Source organism: Diabrotica undecimpunctata, chromosome 6 (assembly GCF_040954645.1).
Source record: "Diabrotica undecimpunctata isolate CICGRU chromosome 6, icDiaUnde3, whole genome shotgun sequence".
Classification (NCBI taxonomy): Eukaryota; Metazoa; Arthropoda; class Insecta; order Coleoptera; family Chrysomelidae; genus Diabrotica; species Diabrotica undecimpunctata.
The window spans coordinates 8,096,585-8,112,511 of record NC_092808.1 but is presented as its reverse complement, the minus strand read 5'-3'; the positions used below and the strand labels follow the sequence as shown (position 1 = coordinate 8,112,511).

At 33.7% G+C, this 15,927-nt stretch overlaps 1 protein-coding gene across 1 annotated transcript in view; it reads right to left on the bottom strand.

Annotated features, from left to right (window-relative positions):
* The window catches only part of Ca-beta (Calcium channel protein beta subunit), a 577,851-nt gene that overhangs the window by 279,859 nt on the left and 282,065 nt on the right, over positions 1–15,927 (bottom strand). Inside the window, exon 3 of the mRNA XM_072534152.1 lies at positions 312–347. Coding sequence (XP_072390253.1) covers positions 312–347 — 36 coding nt within the window. The remainder of the gene's footprint in view (positions 1–311; positions 348–15,927) is intronic.

Below are 15,927 nucleotides of genomic sequence, written 5' to 3'. Positions count from 1 at the left end.
TACCTGGAAATATATCAGATAGTAGAAGATAATGTACTTAATAAATTTTCTGCAAAAAGCAAGTAACTAACTTATTTACAAATTATTTAATATACTTTTTTAAAAATTTTCACCACACTATATGCACATTTTAAAATATTCTGTATCTTGATACCTATTACACATTTTCTTACTTTTTTTGAATGAACTGACTTCAGTATATAAAAATCCTACAAAATGATATTGATTTTTCTTAATAAAGCACATTATTAGTACAGTTACACACACCTTGATTGGACAACGCTGCGGTCGCATGGCCTGCTTGTGCTTACCTTTGACGATATGAGCGTCAAAGTTGGCGAAGATTCCTGCTGAAACAAAAGAGAGAGTCGTTAGTATCGGTTACGCAAGACGCGCGGAAAATTGGAGGATACAAAGGTTAAAATTTGGTTTACTAACGGAAAGTGGTTTCGAAAGGGTTATTGGGACGCCGTCAAAGGGTGTTAGTATCGATTTTAACGATATAATATGGTAACTTCAAATATTTATATTACCTATACGAGGGCGACACACTATAATTATTAGAAATAGACTTTTTGGACCCTAAACTCAAATCTATGGACTTAAGATGTTATAAAACTATTTTTTTTGCATTTTTGTATATTTATTCAATTTTCCAAACTATTCAATTAAAAGTGTTGATCCGCAAGATCTGGTATTTTTCAGTTTTTTAATTAGCAATTCATATAACTCCTACTGGGCAAACGGATATAAAACCATTTTTGTTGTTAAGTCATCGTTAACAACATTATCAAATACACATGTAGGACTTTTCAAAGCAAACATATTTAAAAATATGATCGATACATTAAATTGAGGTATTTGCCACTCTAGTTGGCCAAAAGACATTATCACTAAACTAATACAATAAAAATATTTCTACAAATTTATTTATGTATTTATATATTTATTTATTTCAACAGTAGAACCTTCTTCTTCTTCGTTCTTGTATGTAGGCTTTAAAGCCTGTTTCTTCTTCAATATTCGCCTCCTAAGTTGTTTAAATTATCGCATCATATTTTTCTTGGTCTGCCAATACTTCTTCGTCTATTTGGTGACATCTCGTGATATTTGTACTATCCTATCCTCTACCATTCTACTAATGTGTTCGTTACCTCCTGTTTCCGTTTTGTTACCCATCCATTTATGTCTTCCATATTGCATGCTCTTCTTATGCTTTCGCTTCTCTCCCTATCCAACAGACTTTTCCCTGATATTCGTCGGAGTATTTTCATCTCGGTTGTGTAGAGATGGGAAAAACCTACCGGTTTTAACCGAAAACCGATTTTTTTACTCCGCAATAACCGGTTTTATCGGTTGTTTTTTTGTCCCGGTTATAACCGGTTTTTTATTTTTAAAGTAAAAACCGGTTATTAGGTTTTTAGGGGTGATTAGGATTAGGTTCGGTATTATTTTGGAGCCCAATCATAATTATTATTCTCAAGTAATTATTCCAAACAAAACTATAATTCACATTTTATTTTATTTTATTTTATAAATACACAAGCAAACTTGTAACCTATTGGATTAAAAAAACCGAAAACCGGTTTTTGCAAAAACCGGTTTTTTTGGCCGGTTATAACCGCCAGGTTAAACCGTAAGCAAAAAAAACCGGTATAACCGAAAACCGGTGTTTTGTCAAAAACCGCCATCCCTACTGCCGTGTATGTTAATATAGGTCTAATTGCTGCTTTATAGATTCTTGTTTTTGTATCTTGTCTTAAGTGTTTGTTCTTCCAGATTGTGTCAGTAAGATATCCCGCCGCTTTACTTGCTTTTAAGCTTTGCTATCGTACTTCTTCTTCAGCATCCCCGTAACTAGTTATATCTATTCCCAGATATCTAAACCTTGCTTCCTGCTTTATTATTTTCCCATCAATTTTGATTTTACATCGTAGTGGGTATTTAGATATTGTTATACATTTGGTTTTTTCTGCTGATATTATCATATTGTATTTCTTAGCTGTTGAGCGAAGATGCAGGTGTGTTTGTCCTTACACCTTGTCCTCATGCCTTTGTTTCGTGCACCAGTCATAGGTCGCTGTTTTTTCCCCTTGGGGAACAAGTTTTGTCCTTAGGGCAATAGGTTTACTTATACTTCTTTGAAGGACCACCAGAAAACTGGGACAAATAAAAGTTTCGCAAAGAACGTTTTAACAAGTCTATTTAAACAATTACAACAACATATTTTGGACGGCGATAACTTGCTTACGATATCTGATTTATGAAATTTAGTGTGAATTTATGTGGATAAAACTAGATAACTTGTCGGTGATACAATATTGACACGAACTAAGTAAACTTATTAATATACCGACTGTGTTAAACCTTCTGAGGTGGGGCTAGCTCACATCCAATGCTGGATTCGAACTGATTCCAACTACCTTGAATCACTACGCTCGTAAATCGTTTCTTAAAATTTAGAAATCGCCTCCCCCCCCCCTGACCCTCCATGTATATACAGGATATGCTTACATTTAAAATACCTTCGACTTTCCTTTCATTGGTAAAATTAATTACCTGGGAAGGGTATTTTTCAACTTTCGTTAATGTTGGGAATTTTCGACTGACTCAAACCGATAATTTGGAAATCATTAATCCCTTCATTTTTATGATTCTTTGACGATTTTAGAAGCTTATATCTAGAAAGTTATTTGAATGCAAGCTATCGGCGCCGTACAGATTATTAGATCGTACAAAAGAATTTTATAAATCTAAACTAATATACAGTGTGATATAATGATACGATGCAAAATTAAATAAAAATATTAAATATTGTTGTTACGCAACAGCTGTTTTATTGAAGATATGTGTTAATCTTGGGAGTTCGTCTTCTGTCTCTGCGATTAATGCGGCGTCGTCTGCATAACATAATATTTGGATTTCTTTGTTCCCCATTTTGTAACCATGACGTGTACGTACTGCTTGTAATATTTCGTCCATTATTATATTATAGATATGCTGGTTTATTGTACTCGATGGCCTTGTATGTGACTTGTCTTTCTAGTTCTACTTTCTATTTTTGAGTGAGTTTATGGCTATCTCTACTTCCTGAAAACTGATCTCTATTCTATACCTCTATTATATACATTATATATAATAATATTTTTGGCTCTCCCGATCCTGTCCTGTATCTCCCCAAAAACTGCATCGGTACCTTTGACATCTGCACAATTTTGAATGTTACCATTTCCAACACTACTTACTGATTTGTTGCCAGTGGTAGATTCTTTAATAATCCTAAGATTTTCTTTTAGAACATCATAGATTGTTTCAAAACTTGTTTTTAAACTTTTCATCTCCACGCTTATCTTACCAATTTCCTCCTCTAATTCAATAATATTCTGGGTGCTGGCAATTTTCACTTCATTTACAGTGTTTTCAAGCGCACTGATACGATTGTTTAGGTTTAGGGCATTCATAATAAAATATCTAACAAGAGATCGTGTCCTTCAAAGTCAGTAGACTGTTATTTCTTCTTGAGGGGGTCATGCAGAGCTGGAGAGGCCTGTAGATTCCGCCATTATGGACCTACATATAGAGTTGCTGATCGGGACGCTCAGATCTAAGAGGATAGCAGTGTTACGAACATGCTTTCGGCATGGCCTATGTAACGGTTGCATCTCGAAATGGCACCGAGAACCTTCGCCATGAATCGAGCGCTGTAGAAATCCATTTGTCAAACAACGAATTAGAGGTGGGACTACCCCAGAAGATTCGAGAATAGTACTTTTTGGTATATATATATGTAACGATGTTATGAGTGGGTGGAGTTGTTAAGATATCACCGAACGGTAAACTTATAAATAAATACATTTATATAAATTCGAACCGCTTGTTTTATTGAAACACGCTACATTATATAGGATTTTAAGAGTACACGCTGATGAAGTCGAGAACTTTACTACCAGTTAGCTAGCGGAAAGGGCCGGCTTAAGGAATATATGCAAGGTCTTTTTGTGTTTACTTAATAATCATAGCAGTTATTTTAAATAAATAGATAATTGAAACAAAAATAAATACATAAACTGATGGAGTATTATGATTAATTGATTACTATAGTTTTCTATGTGGATTATTGATTATAATTGTCAAAATTTTAAAAGTAGATAATAATATCATTTTTGTTCGGATTAATATTTTGGTGACCAAAATTTCTGAAATAAAATACATCTGTGCTAAAGTATGCCGCATTAATTAAGTACACATTCTATAATTCCATTAAGAAGGTGATTAATCTAGTCAAGTAGAAAGCTTCTGTACAGATATATTTATTTCGCATATTCTCCAATATTTTATATTTATATTTATTAACTTTATATAATGAGACATGTTCGGACAAACGTATTTGATTTTAATAAAAATGATCATTTACATAACATTAAGAAAATATCATAAATCTAATTACCAAATGAGCCGAAATAAACCTAATTAGAATATCTATATCTTTGTGGAATTAAAAAATAACAAGTTCGATTAAAATTAAAAAAAAAACTAGTAGTGATAAATTGAAACCGTTAGACAATTCTACATTTTGCGTTACGGAAATTGTTGAAAACTTGTTCTGGGTTTATTGTCTCAGAGGCGGATCAATGAAGGGCTTCAATGGTGTAGATTATAATACAGAAATAATACGATCATTAGAAACCAAAAAAGATTATTTGGGAGGTGTCTGCGATGTTCCATGATATTGGAATAATTCAACCGGTTTTTTGTAAAGAATAAGTAGAGATGAACTGAATCGTTACATTTGATGAGTCATTTTATAGTATAGGCTTCTAGAAAGCATTGGTTCATTGAGTTACGTCACTATATCGTGCTATACTAGAATTAACACCATGGATTACTGAATAAAATAGCACATAGGAATGAAAGTTGTCTCAAATGTTGTCTCAAATGTTGTCTCTTTTTTCAGCTTCCAGGAAAGAGAACCGCTCAGAAGATTATTCTCTTTACCCTTATCCCTATACATGGTCGGTTTATTTCATAAAATTTCTATACCACCAATCCCCTTTACCGACGTATCTTGTCTAAGCTTCTCCACCTAGGTCTTCTTTGGTCCTTCCCTCCTATTCCTCCCAGAGACTTGCAAATCATCAATTCTTTGTATGTAGAAGGCACCTTCTCATTTTAGCATAAATAAGCAAAAAATTTTGACTTTAAATCAACAGTGGAAAATAAGAAATAATGTTCATAAATAGGGCATATAATAATCTACCGCAGGGACACCAACTCGCGAATTTTGAAGTATTAGACAGATTTGTATACTTGGGCTCCCTGATGACCAACAATGGCAGCTTCTCAGAAATCAAGCGTAGACTAGCAATGGCCGGAACAGCAACAACTAAATTAATTAAAATATGGAAAGACCGAACAATAACAAAGAATACTAAGCTCATGTTGGTCAATGACCTTATTTTTTCTATTGCTACAGACGCAGCTGAAACATGGACTCTTAACAAAATCGATAGAAGCAAGATCGAAGCCTTCGAAATGTGGGTAAATAAAAGAATTCTACGGAACACAGAACCCACCTGTCAATTCTGGAAGAGCTTTATATAAAAGACAGGCTATTAAAAAAAGTAAACCGAGTATACCTAAACTATTTCGGCTACATATCAAAATGAACGAGGACTATGGAACTATTGGTAGTAAAAGGCCAAAGACCAAATAAAGATTCTGGTGGGAAATTTTCTAGACACTATGGAAGAAAGAATACATTTCTAAAAATTGTGAGGAAGCAAAACTGCTATTGTCAAAACATTAATCTTTCAGTTTCCACGAAAAACTTTCTGTCAAACACATTCTGACAAATACATTCTGTCAGAAAAGTAAACCTTTCAAAAATATCAAAAAATCCAGAATTAAAAAATATGGCAAATGTATGTACTAGATCATTTCTCTGATGTAACATAAACACATTATGACGAAAATGTAGACTTATTAGAATATGAAATTACTAGTTGCGGTGAGACCAGAAGCTATAAACGCTAAAATTCTTAAGCTTTGGAACAGCACATCGCAATGGAAAATACCAAAAGATTAACAAAAATCCATTTTCCTTGCAATAATGTCCTTGAATTAATTTCCTTGTAATACATAAGAAAATATATGACAAATATGAAAAAAAGAATAAAAAAAAGCTCAATTTAATTTTAAAAACAGCTTAGGAATACGAGAAGCACTTTTTTGTATGAAGCTGCTGGTCCAAAAATGTTGTAATCAAATGAAAGATTCTTCATTTACTTTATAAATGGTATTTGAAAATGTAAGGCACGACTTCTAATACGAAGACTGCCTAGATGAAAACAAAAAAACTACAAACGAAGAGATGAAATAGAAGAAGCAATCAACCGAATAAGTTTGACAAGCTGACAGCAAATATAACGTAACGCAATCAACAATCACACAGAATAGACACAAAAGAAGAAGACAAGACTTGGTGAGTCAGTCAGGTGAAGAAGAAGCAATCGAAAAAGAAAAAGGAATCGTGAAGAACGGTCCAAAGTCGTCTGAAACTTCATAGAGAGGCCCTTATACGGAGCCTTAGAGAGTCATGGATAACTTAAAATGTTGAGTCATCTCAATGCAAGCCTATTAATATTGGTATAATTAAAGATTACAATAAAACAACAGTAAGAGCTAAAATCAGTAAAGAAAACTGGGGAAAGCATTTCTCTAATCTGTACAAAATCAAACAATACATTATTATTGTGGGGAAGGAGAGATATGGGATGAAATAAACGAAAAAGAAAAGGCTCCGACATACAAGGAAAATGCGCCGGATTCATAAACCAATAAAAAATATATGAAATTTGGAAAATATGCCTTCTAGTGGAGTAAATGTTATATGCTAACGATATATCTAAAAGAAGGCCGTAGGGATACCAGTGACTAGAGAAATCATGCTACTAAACACCACATACAAAGTATTGACAAGGATCTTGAGGAACAAAATAGATATATACACCAAAAATACACTAGCAAATATACCAACAAGGCTTCAGAAAAGAAAAATGGACTATAGAGGCAAATCTATGGAACAGTGAATGACAATGAAGTGTGAAGAAGACGATACAACTTCGAACTTTATAGAATATACCAGAAACCAGATATCGTAAAACATATTGAGATAGGACGTCTGAGGTGTGTAGGGCATGTAATGCGGATGAAACGCTCCTTGATAGACCTATTGGTCAGAGAAGAAGAGGAAGACCCAGTACAAGGTTCCTTGATAACATCGATGAAGACATGAGAAGCATGGGAATACGTGCTTTGCGGAGGAAGGCGATGGATAGGGACGACTAGAGAGACCCACGCAGGGTTGTAAAGCTAGAATGATGATGATTATAGACGCCATTCACCTATTAACACACTTGATTGAAAAAAGTGCTACGAACATGACATCAATCTACACCTACCAGCAAGGCTTTGACTCTGTAAATCAACATCAACTCTTACTCGAAATATAAAACATGAATATACCAGCAAAACTGATTAGATTAGCGAAAACTAAAACGAATAACTCTGTTGCAGAAGACATAAAAGACGAGGGAAATACAAAAACTATCAACATCGAAGTAGGAGTTCGACAAGGTGACAGCCTGTCTACAACACGTTTTAACATAGCACTAGACGAAGTGATAAAAAACTGGAATCAACAAGATGAGCATACAACGCTCTACACAAATCATAGGATATGCTGAGGAGATGGTAATAGTCACAGAGACAAAAAAGCTTAGAATACGCACTGATGATACTGATAGAAGCGAAACCTAGAGGACTAAAATAAAGAAAAGACGAAGTGATTGCTAAGTTCAAGGAAAAATTATATGACTATGATAGACTATATTCTGTTACACGAATAGACAGTTACACCCCTCTCAAATCTAAGATGTAAAAGCAGTAACATCAGCAGAAATAGGAAGCGATCATAAATAAGTGTTGTGCAAAATCCGCTTGAAAACACATATAGGTACGTGATAACAAAACACCAGAATACACCACGAAGATAAAAGTCGAAAGCTTACAGGATGACTCCACAAGTTACTATTCCAAAAAAGAGTAACCGAAGAAAGCAGAAACACATATATCACAGAAAGTGTAGGAGAAAGCTGAGCAAAAATTAAGTCTAATATCTTCTAAGCATCGGCTAAGGAAGTTCTTAGTGAAAGAAATATAAATAAAAATAAATCGTTCTCAATTCAAAAAACTTCACGGTTTTGTACAGAATAAAAGAAATAACAAACAAGGATGTTGTCTATCTCCGACCTTATTTAAAATATATATTCAATCATCGCTAGAGCAGTGGAGGAAACAAATATCCGGAATGGGAATAGACATAGGCAATGATAAATGTCTAACAACTTTATTTTTCGCAGATGATCAGGTAGTTGTAGCGAATGATGAGGAAGACATGGACTACATGTTTAGAAAACTAAAGAAAGAATATGAAAAATGGGGCCTCAATATGAATATGTCAAAGACAGAGTATCTTAAAATAGGAGATGATGAAGAAGATCCTGAGTTAGAAATTAGAAACACAAAAACATGTAATGAATATAAATATCTTGGATCTATAATATCTAAAGAAGGCACTACCAAAAGAGATATCGAAAATAGAACGCAGCAGGGAAAAAAAGCGGTAAACATTCTTAACTCTCTACTATGGTTTAAAGATATTAGACAAGAAACGAAATTGACAATCTATCGAACCCTGGTAGAGCCTATTATGACTTATGGGGCAGAAGTTTGGCAAATCACGAAAAAAGATAGAAAAAGAATAGAAGTAGTAAAAATGGATTTCCTAAGGAGGGTGTGTGGTGTATCCAAAAAAGATCATATCAGGAATAAAGATATTAGAAGGAATATTTCAGTGTAGACAGAATTGAAACGAGACAACTAGAGTGGTATGATCACGTGAAGCGAATGAACTTTAGTTGCCTGGGAAGAAAATGTACGGCACATAATGAGAGATAGAGCCATCAAAGAAGACGAATGGATGGACAGAAAACGATGGCGGTCGAAATGCGAGGAGAGGCAGAATGGGGGAGACCCGTGTCGTCAACATAGCAAAAGATAAGTCACCAATCGGCAGAAGAAGTATCGGACGACCGTGCAAAAGATGGAGTGGCTTACAAAGAGAATTGCTTATAAAGAGGAAGAAGAAGAAGAAGGAAAAAATACAGCATAGATAAATGCAGCAAAAATTAAAGAGATTTGAGTATCTACATGTAACAATAAACAGCTCAAACGACAGGAGCGCACAGATAAATGAAAGAGTAAAAGCGGGTCATAGAACATATTGGTAATACCACAATCTACTAATAGACAGACATACCAGCAAACACACCAAAATAAAAATATATAAAACAGCAATCAGACCTGTCATAACCTACACAGCAGGGACAATGTGCCTTACTAATAGAGTCAAAGAGAAGCTAAGAATAATAAAGGAAGATCCTTAGAAGAATATTTGGACTAAAAATCAAGACGGAGAGTTTAGACGATTATTTAACAACGAGATAAATAATTAGATAATTGGAGAAGACATAGTCGAGAAAAAGATAAATTATTAAATAAAATAATAAAGTAGAAACCTACAAATACAAGACTTAGAAGAGGACCAAACTATGGAAACTCAGATCAGAGACGATATCAACAAAATGAATATAATACCTAATTGGGGGACAAAAATAGAAAATGGAAATTAACGGAGCTTAATCACCAATCGAGCGAAATTACAGAACAACCTATGAACGAAAAGAGAAGACAACAAGAAAGCAGACCAGGTGGAGTGATCCCCGCGAAAACGAATCAAAAAAGCTCATACTAATGGGCGGTTTACATTCCTGCACAGGAGTGACAAAGATGATTAAAAAATGATCAAAAGATGAAAATATGAGAAAAACTGATTAAATAATCCGACCTCTCCGATAAAAACAAAGAAATAGAAAATATTTGTACAATGTACCTATAAACAACCCGGAACGCTACTGGGTTTAATTGCCAAAATTATTTAAAAATAATTTAATCGTTAGGTAAACAAAATCCTGTTCGCAATTCGACACTAAATAAAAAATTGTAAAATTTATTACCCGCCTAAACATTAATACAAATAGATATTAAATAATTTTGGTTAAGTTTATTTAAAATTTTTATTGACATTTTTACATAAATTGTTGAGCGTCTATACATATTTTAATAAATGGAATTGCATAACTGTCCAAAGATTTTTTTACCATATTTCAGATAGAAGTAGAAATAATGTGAGAATTTTTCGGTCGTTGTTTGTCGATTCAGTAATTTAAATATTTTAACCATTCGGGACGAGTAAATAACTTTTCTTGAATAAAAAAACGGTATTTTACAATTTTTTGGCTTAGAAATATTTTTTAAAGTATGTTTATTAATATAGAAAACAAACTAAATCGAAATTAGGAATTTTGGCTTTAACTAGAAATTTGGAAATGCATAATACTAGATGACAGGACTGTATACATACTCAAAACGAAGAAATTATCTTACACATAGGCCAGTAAAAAACCTGCCACCTGGAAATATTACAAAAAAGCACTTAAGTTAGCACTCTTTGTTAATCCACTGGGAAAAAATTTAAATTAAGTTTGATTTTTGAGCTGTTTCATAGGTATTTAGGCATGTTGATTTTAAAACTAACAAGTTTAAAACTATACTTAGTTTTTCTCTATCACGTCAAGTTTTTCTCTGCGCCTCACAATCTAGTATGGATCATAGTAAGTTCTATTGCTCTGCTAATATCTGACACTATCCTTCTTCGATCATCATCATTAACCTGTATGCGTCTTCTGCTGGACATAGGTCTCCCTCAGATCTTTCCATCTATCTCTGTCTAGTGCGGCTTGTATCCGTCCATCTAGTTGGTGGGCATCTTCTGCTCCGTATTGCTTCTTGTCTTGGTCTCTACTCGACAATACGTTTTGTCTATTGGTTGTCTGAGAATCTGACGACGTGTCCTGTCCAATTCCATTTTTGTTCTGCGACGTATTTATTCGTTTGGGATTCGGTCTCTCGGAGAGACACCAAATATCGAACGCTCCATAGCCCTCTGAGTCACGCGAATCTTATTCACTACCTTTTTAGGGAGTGTTAATGTTTCCGCTCCATAAGTGAGTACAGGCAACACACATTGGTCAACGATTTTCTTTTTGATGCATATGGGTAGATCCGATTTAAATACAATATAGTTTAATTTACCAAACGCTGCCCAGGCTAATTCTATGCTACGTGGGAGCTAACATGTCTGTTTGTCCCTACTCAACCGAATTTCATATCCTGAGTACTTATACGATATAGTCTGCACAGTATCCTTTCCATCAACAGCAATATTTCGAATTAGCACCAGATTAGTCATTTTTTGCGCCTCGTTCATATTAATCTTTAGTCCGGGCTCCAAGGAAGCGTTATATAATTTTTCTATCTCTATCTATATGAGGATTTTTACAGCTGTCGCCGCCTTCCTTCTTTCAGCCAACGTCTCCAGTCCTTTCTGTTCTGCCATTTTCGATCACTAAGGTCTCGTCTTTCCATGGCCTCGTCCACTTCATCTCTCCATAATCTTCTGGGTCTACCTCTTTTCCTCCTTCCTATTGGGCTCCAATTCGAAATCTTTGCTATCCACCTTGTATGATCTGTTCTTCTCACATGTCCATACCAAATTAAACGTTTTTCTTCGATGTAGCTGAGTATGTCTTATTCTACTGCCATTCTTCGTTTTATCTCCTCATTTCTGATGCGATCCATTTTTGTAACTCTGCAGCTTCTTCTCATGAACTCCATTTCAGTTGCTGTGATTTTGGACCTGTTTCGTTTATTTATTACTTAATTCTCTGCTCCATAGGTCATTATACTGCGTACCAAAGTGTTATAAATTCTCTTCTTTGTATTTCTGGTAATCTGTCTATCCCACAGTACCCCGTTCATTTGTTTAATACATGTTCTTGTCTGTACTAATCTGCTGGTTATCTCTTGATCGGTGGTTCCATTTTTTGAGAGTATGAATCCTAAATATTTGAATTTGTCAGTGCCGTTAATTTCCCTATTATCGTCGATTTCCAAGTTTCTCACTGGTTCTTGCTCTGTTGTTAAATATTCGGTCTTTTCTAGATTTATTTTCAGTCCATTTTTTGTGTATTTCTTTTCTACTTTTCGCAGCATATAGCACAGATCTTCTTCATCTTGAGCCGTTACCACTTGGTCATGTGCAAAGCTTAATGTGTACAAGAAGTTGTCCCGGATTGGTATTCCCATCCCTTCACATTTCCTTTTCCATGGTTTTAATATTTGTTCGAGGAATATCTTGAACAGTGTCGGAGATGTAAAGCATACCTGCAATAAACCTTTTGTGGTCTTAAATTCGTTGGAGTATTTGTTGCCGGTTTTAACTCTCACCTTGTTGTTGTTGTAAAGGTTCTTTACGGCTTCTATTAACCTCTGAGTTATTCCGATTTTCTTCATCGTGTTCCATAGTTGTTTTCTGGGGACCGTGTCATATGCCTTTTTTAAATCTATGAATGCCATGTGTACTGGTCTATTTTTTGCCCTTTTTTTTTAATTAATTGTTGGAGTGTATATATGTGGTATAATTTTTCAAACATTAATATTGCATCATTTGTTTGGATGACAATCGATCTGCCAGATTTGTCAAATTTGTTTGTCGAGCCTATTCCTTTCTCTGCTGCTTTTTGGAAAATATCTTGGCTTTTTTTCCACTATCTTGAAAAGGATCGACGGTGGTTTGGGCGCAGCATTCTTCGTTTGTTCTTTTTCTGATGCTTTTTCACCATTTTTTTTTTGTGCCGTTGTATTGGGCGCCGTTTTTTTCATTTTTTGTTTTACTGATTTAGTTTTCATTTCCACTATAGCTTCATGATTGTTCTCTTTTTCTTGTTGTTTTTTTAGTATGCCTTTGGCTTCTTTAATTGCTTTTTTGTGTTTGTGTAAATGTCTGCTTTTCAGCATTACTCATTTTTTTAGGTTTTTCAGCTTGAGTCGACTTTTCTTTTTCTGTCATTTTTTCCATCGTTTCAAATAACTTTTGTGTAAGTTTGTGAAGTCCTTAATGGGTATTTTTTTCCTCAAGGTTGGCCAGTTGTTTTCTATTTTTCTCCTGCATATTTTTATTTTCCTCCTGCATCTGACGGATTTGAGTTATCAGACATTTGTTCTCTTCTTCCATTCTCTTTATTTGGTAACCAACGTTTACATTGACTTGGCTAGGTTGGATTCCATCTCCATTCTTTTGTTCTTTTTGTTCTTTTTTAGACAAGATTAGTGTCTTCAAAACTACTATCCGAGTCCGGGAAGAATTGTCTTTTTCGGTTTGTTGATATTTCGCATGTATCGCGATCACTGTCACTATCACTACCGTTATGGGTAATATTGGTAGTCACTTCTAAGTCTACGTCACGCACATGCACACTATTGTGTACTTTATTAATGTAAATTTGTGTCTGATGGACCCAAATTATTTATGTTATCAACATTTAGTTCATTAATGTCAGAGTTATGTGCAGTATTTTTGTCTGATGGACGTGAATTTATGTTTATGTCAGCATTTAATTTATCAGTATTCTAATTTAAATTAAAATTTGGGTCTGATTGGGCCTATATTATCTATGTCAGAGTCTGTACAATCTGAATTTGAGTTTAAATCATCATTATCAATAATCTCTGGCAAGTCCTCGTAAATATTATAGTCTACTATATCGTCAAATTTACTTATATTTTTGGTCATCTAGAGTTTCTGCGATTCTTCTCTGAGCCAACAGGCCCTGTCTGTGTTGTTTTTTTGGTCACTGTACACTACTATTTTATCGACTGTTCGTCACACATAAAAAAATAAAACTTTATTTTAATTCATATTCAATATGAAGTTTACTACACTAAAATTCGTTAAAAAAACCGTTTATCAATTGTTTAACAAATCGGCGCCAACTTTCAGTCAATAAGCTGCGGTTTTTATCACTATTTACTATTAACACGTTTAAACCCTTAGAAATAATCGTCTAAATATTAGATATTATAGATCTAAAGATACATACCGTGTCCCAAAGTGCAGGGGACATATATTTTAATTCTCCTACTATAATCGGACAAAGACTTTTTAATAGACTACCAAAGTCTATAAAATTGTGTAAGAGTGTGACGGGCTTTAAACTAAATTTAAAGGAATTTTTGAGTGCACAAATTTTTTATTTAGTTGAAGAATTTCTCTACTGCTGACGCTCATTTTAGCAGAGGTTTGATAAAAATGTTACATCACGTTCGTCCAGGTTTACGTTTCTGAAATTTTGCATCAGTTTATCGTGTTAAACACTTTCGAAGTCACTTTCACGTACAATTTACCGTATTTTCAATTAAAATTGTGGTTTACTCCCATTAAATAATGTATATACTATATAAATCCCACAAGAAAATGGTTTTAGAACCAAAAAAATATATTTCGAGTTTTTCAACACTTGATAAGGGATTTACAACGGGAGAGGGGCTGATGCTTTGAGCTTTCCGAAGTTCGAAAATCAATTTGTTTCTTTGTTCTTATCGTTTCTACTGCTTTCTCAACTTCATCTTCGAGTTCAACTAAAAATATTCTAGGTTAATTCAAGACCGATGAAAATATTTTCGTCGATTAAAATCTCATGGGCAGTTCTTCTTCGCTATTTTATTATTCTGGTCGACTAAATCAGATAATGAGCGATAAAAATTACTTTATTTAAATCCCGGATTGCGCGTCTTATTTGAGATCATAAATAATGTTGCTCGGTAATTTCGGCAAACACAATTATGATAATACATCATAATTTTGGTGTAATTGTTAATTTAAGTTAATTTTTCTGTTAATGCCAGCTATAATTACCGAGTATATTTAATAATTAAGACGGAAACTTTTTACGATTCAAAAATTTATTACCCGTAAATTGTGGGTAATAGATAATAAGAAGATTATTATAATTATTTCTGTAATTCGATATAGACCAGTCCTTGAGTACTGACTCATCGACAAATACGATTGAACTAAGAGTGAAAACCCATAATCATTGTCTTTAGGTTCATCTTAAATTGGTCAGTTTCCTAAATAAAAAATAACCACTTCTGTTCTACTGCTGAGAGATTAATACATTATCTTGAGGTTTCTCAGCAACCTTTTGATGACTATTTGAAGTGTACACCACAAAAAAATATCCCGTGTTTCAGTTTTCAACCAGTGAATTTTAGTGATGTTGACTTGGCTATTTCAGAAACGAAAAATAGTAACAGCAAAGATCCTGATGGATTTAACACAAAAATTATTAAAACTATTAAAAATATAATTGTCCAATATCTCTCTCTCTCTCTCTCTATATATATATATATATATATATATATATATATATATATATATATATATATATATATATACATATATATATATATATATATATATATATATATATATATATATATATATATATATATATATATATATATATGTATGAGAATAAAGGCTCCATTGAATATTGAAATAATTATCGACCCATATCTTTGTTGCCTATCTTATGAAAAGTTTATGAACGAATTTTAGAAAATCAAATTAATTTACATTTTAAATCTAGTAAACTATTTAAAGGAACTGAAAATTATGATGGGGGAACTAGCAGTCAGCTCCCAATACGTCGGCCTAAAAATGAATATGAAAAAAACAAAAATAATGACAAACACAGATGAGCCCAGACGTATAACTATAAATGGCAGTGAGATAGAACAAATCCAGGAATATATCTACCTAGGCCAAATCCTGAGACTTGACAAAGAGAACCAAAGTGCGGAAATTACTAGAAGAGCAAGACTAGCATGGGCAGGATTTGGAAA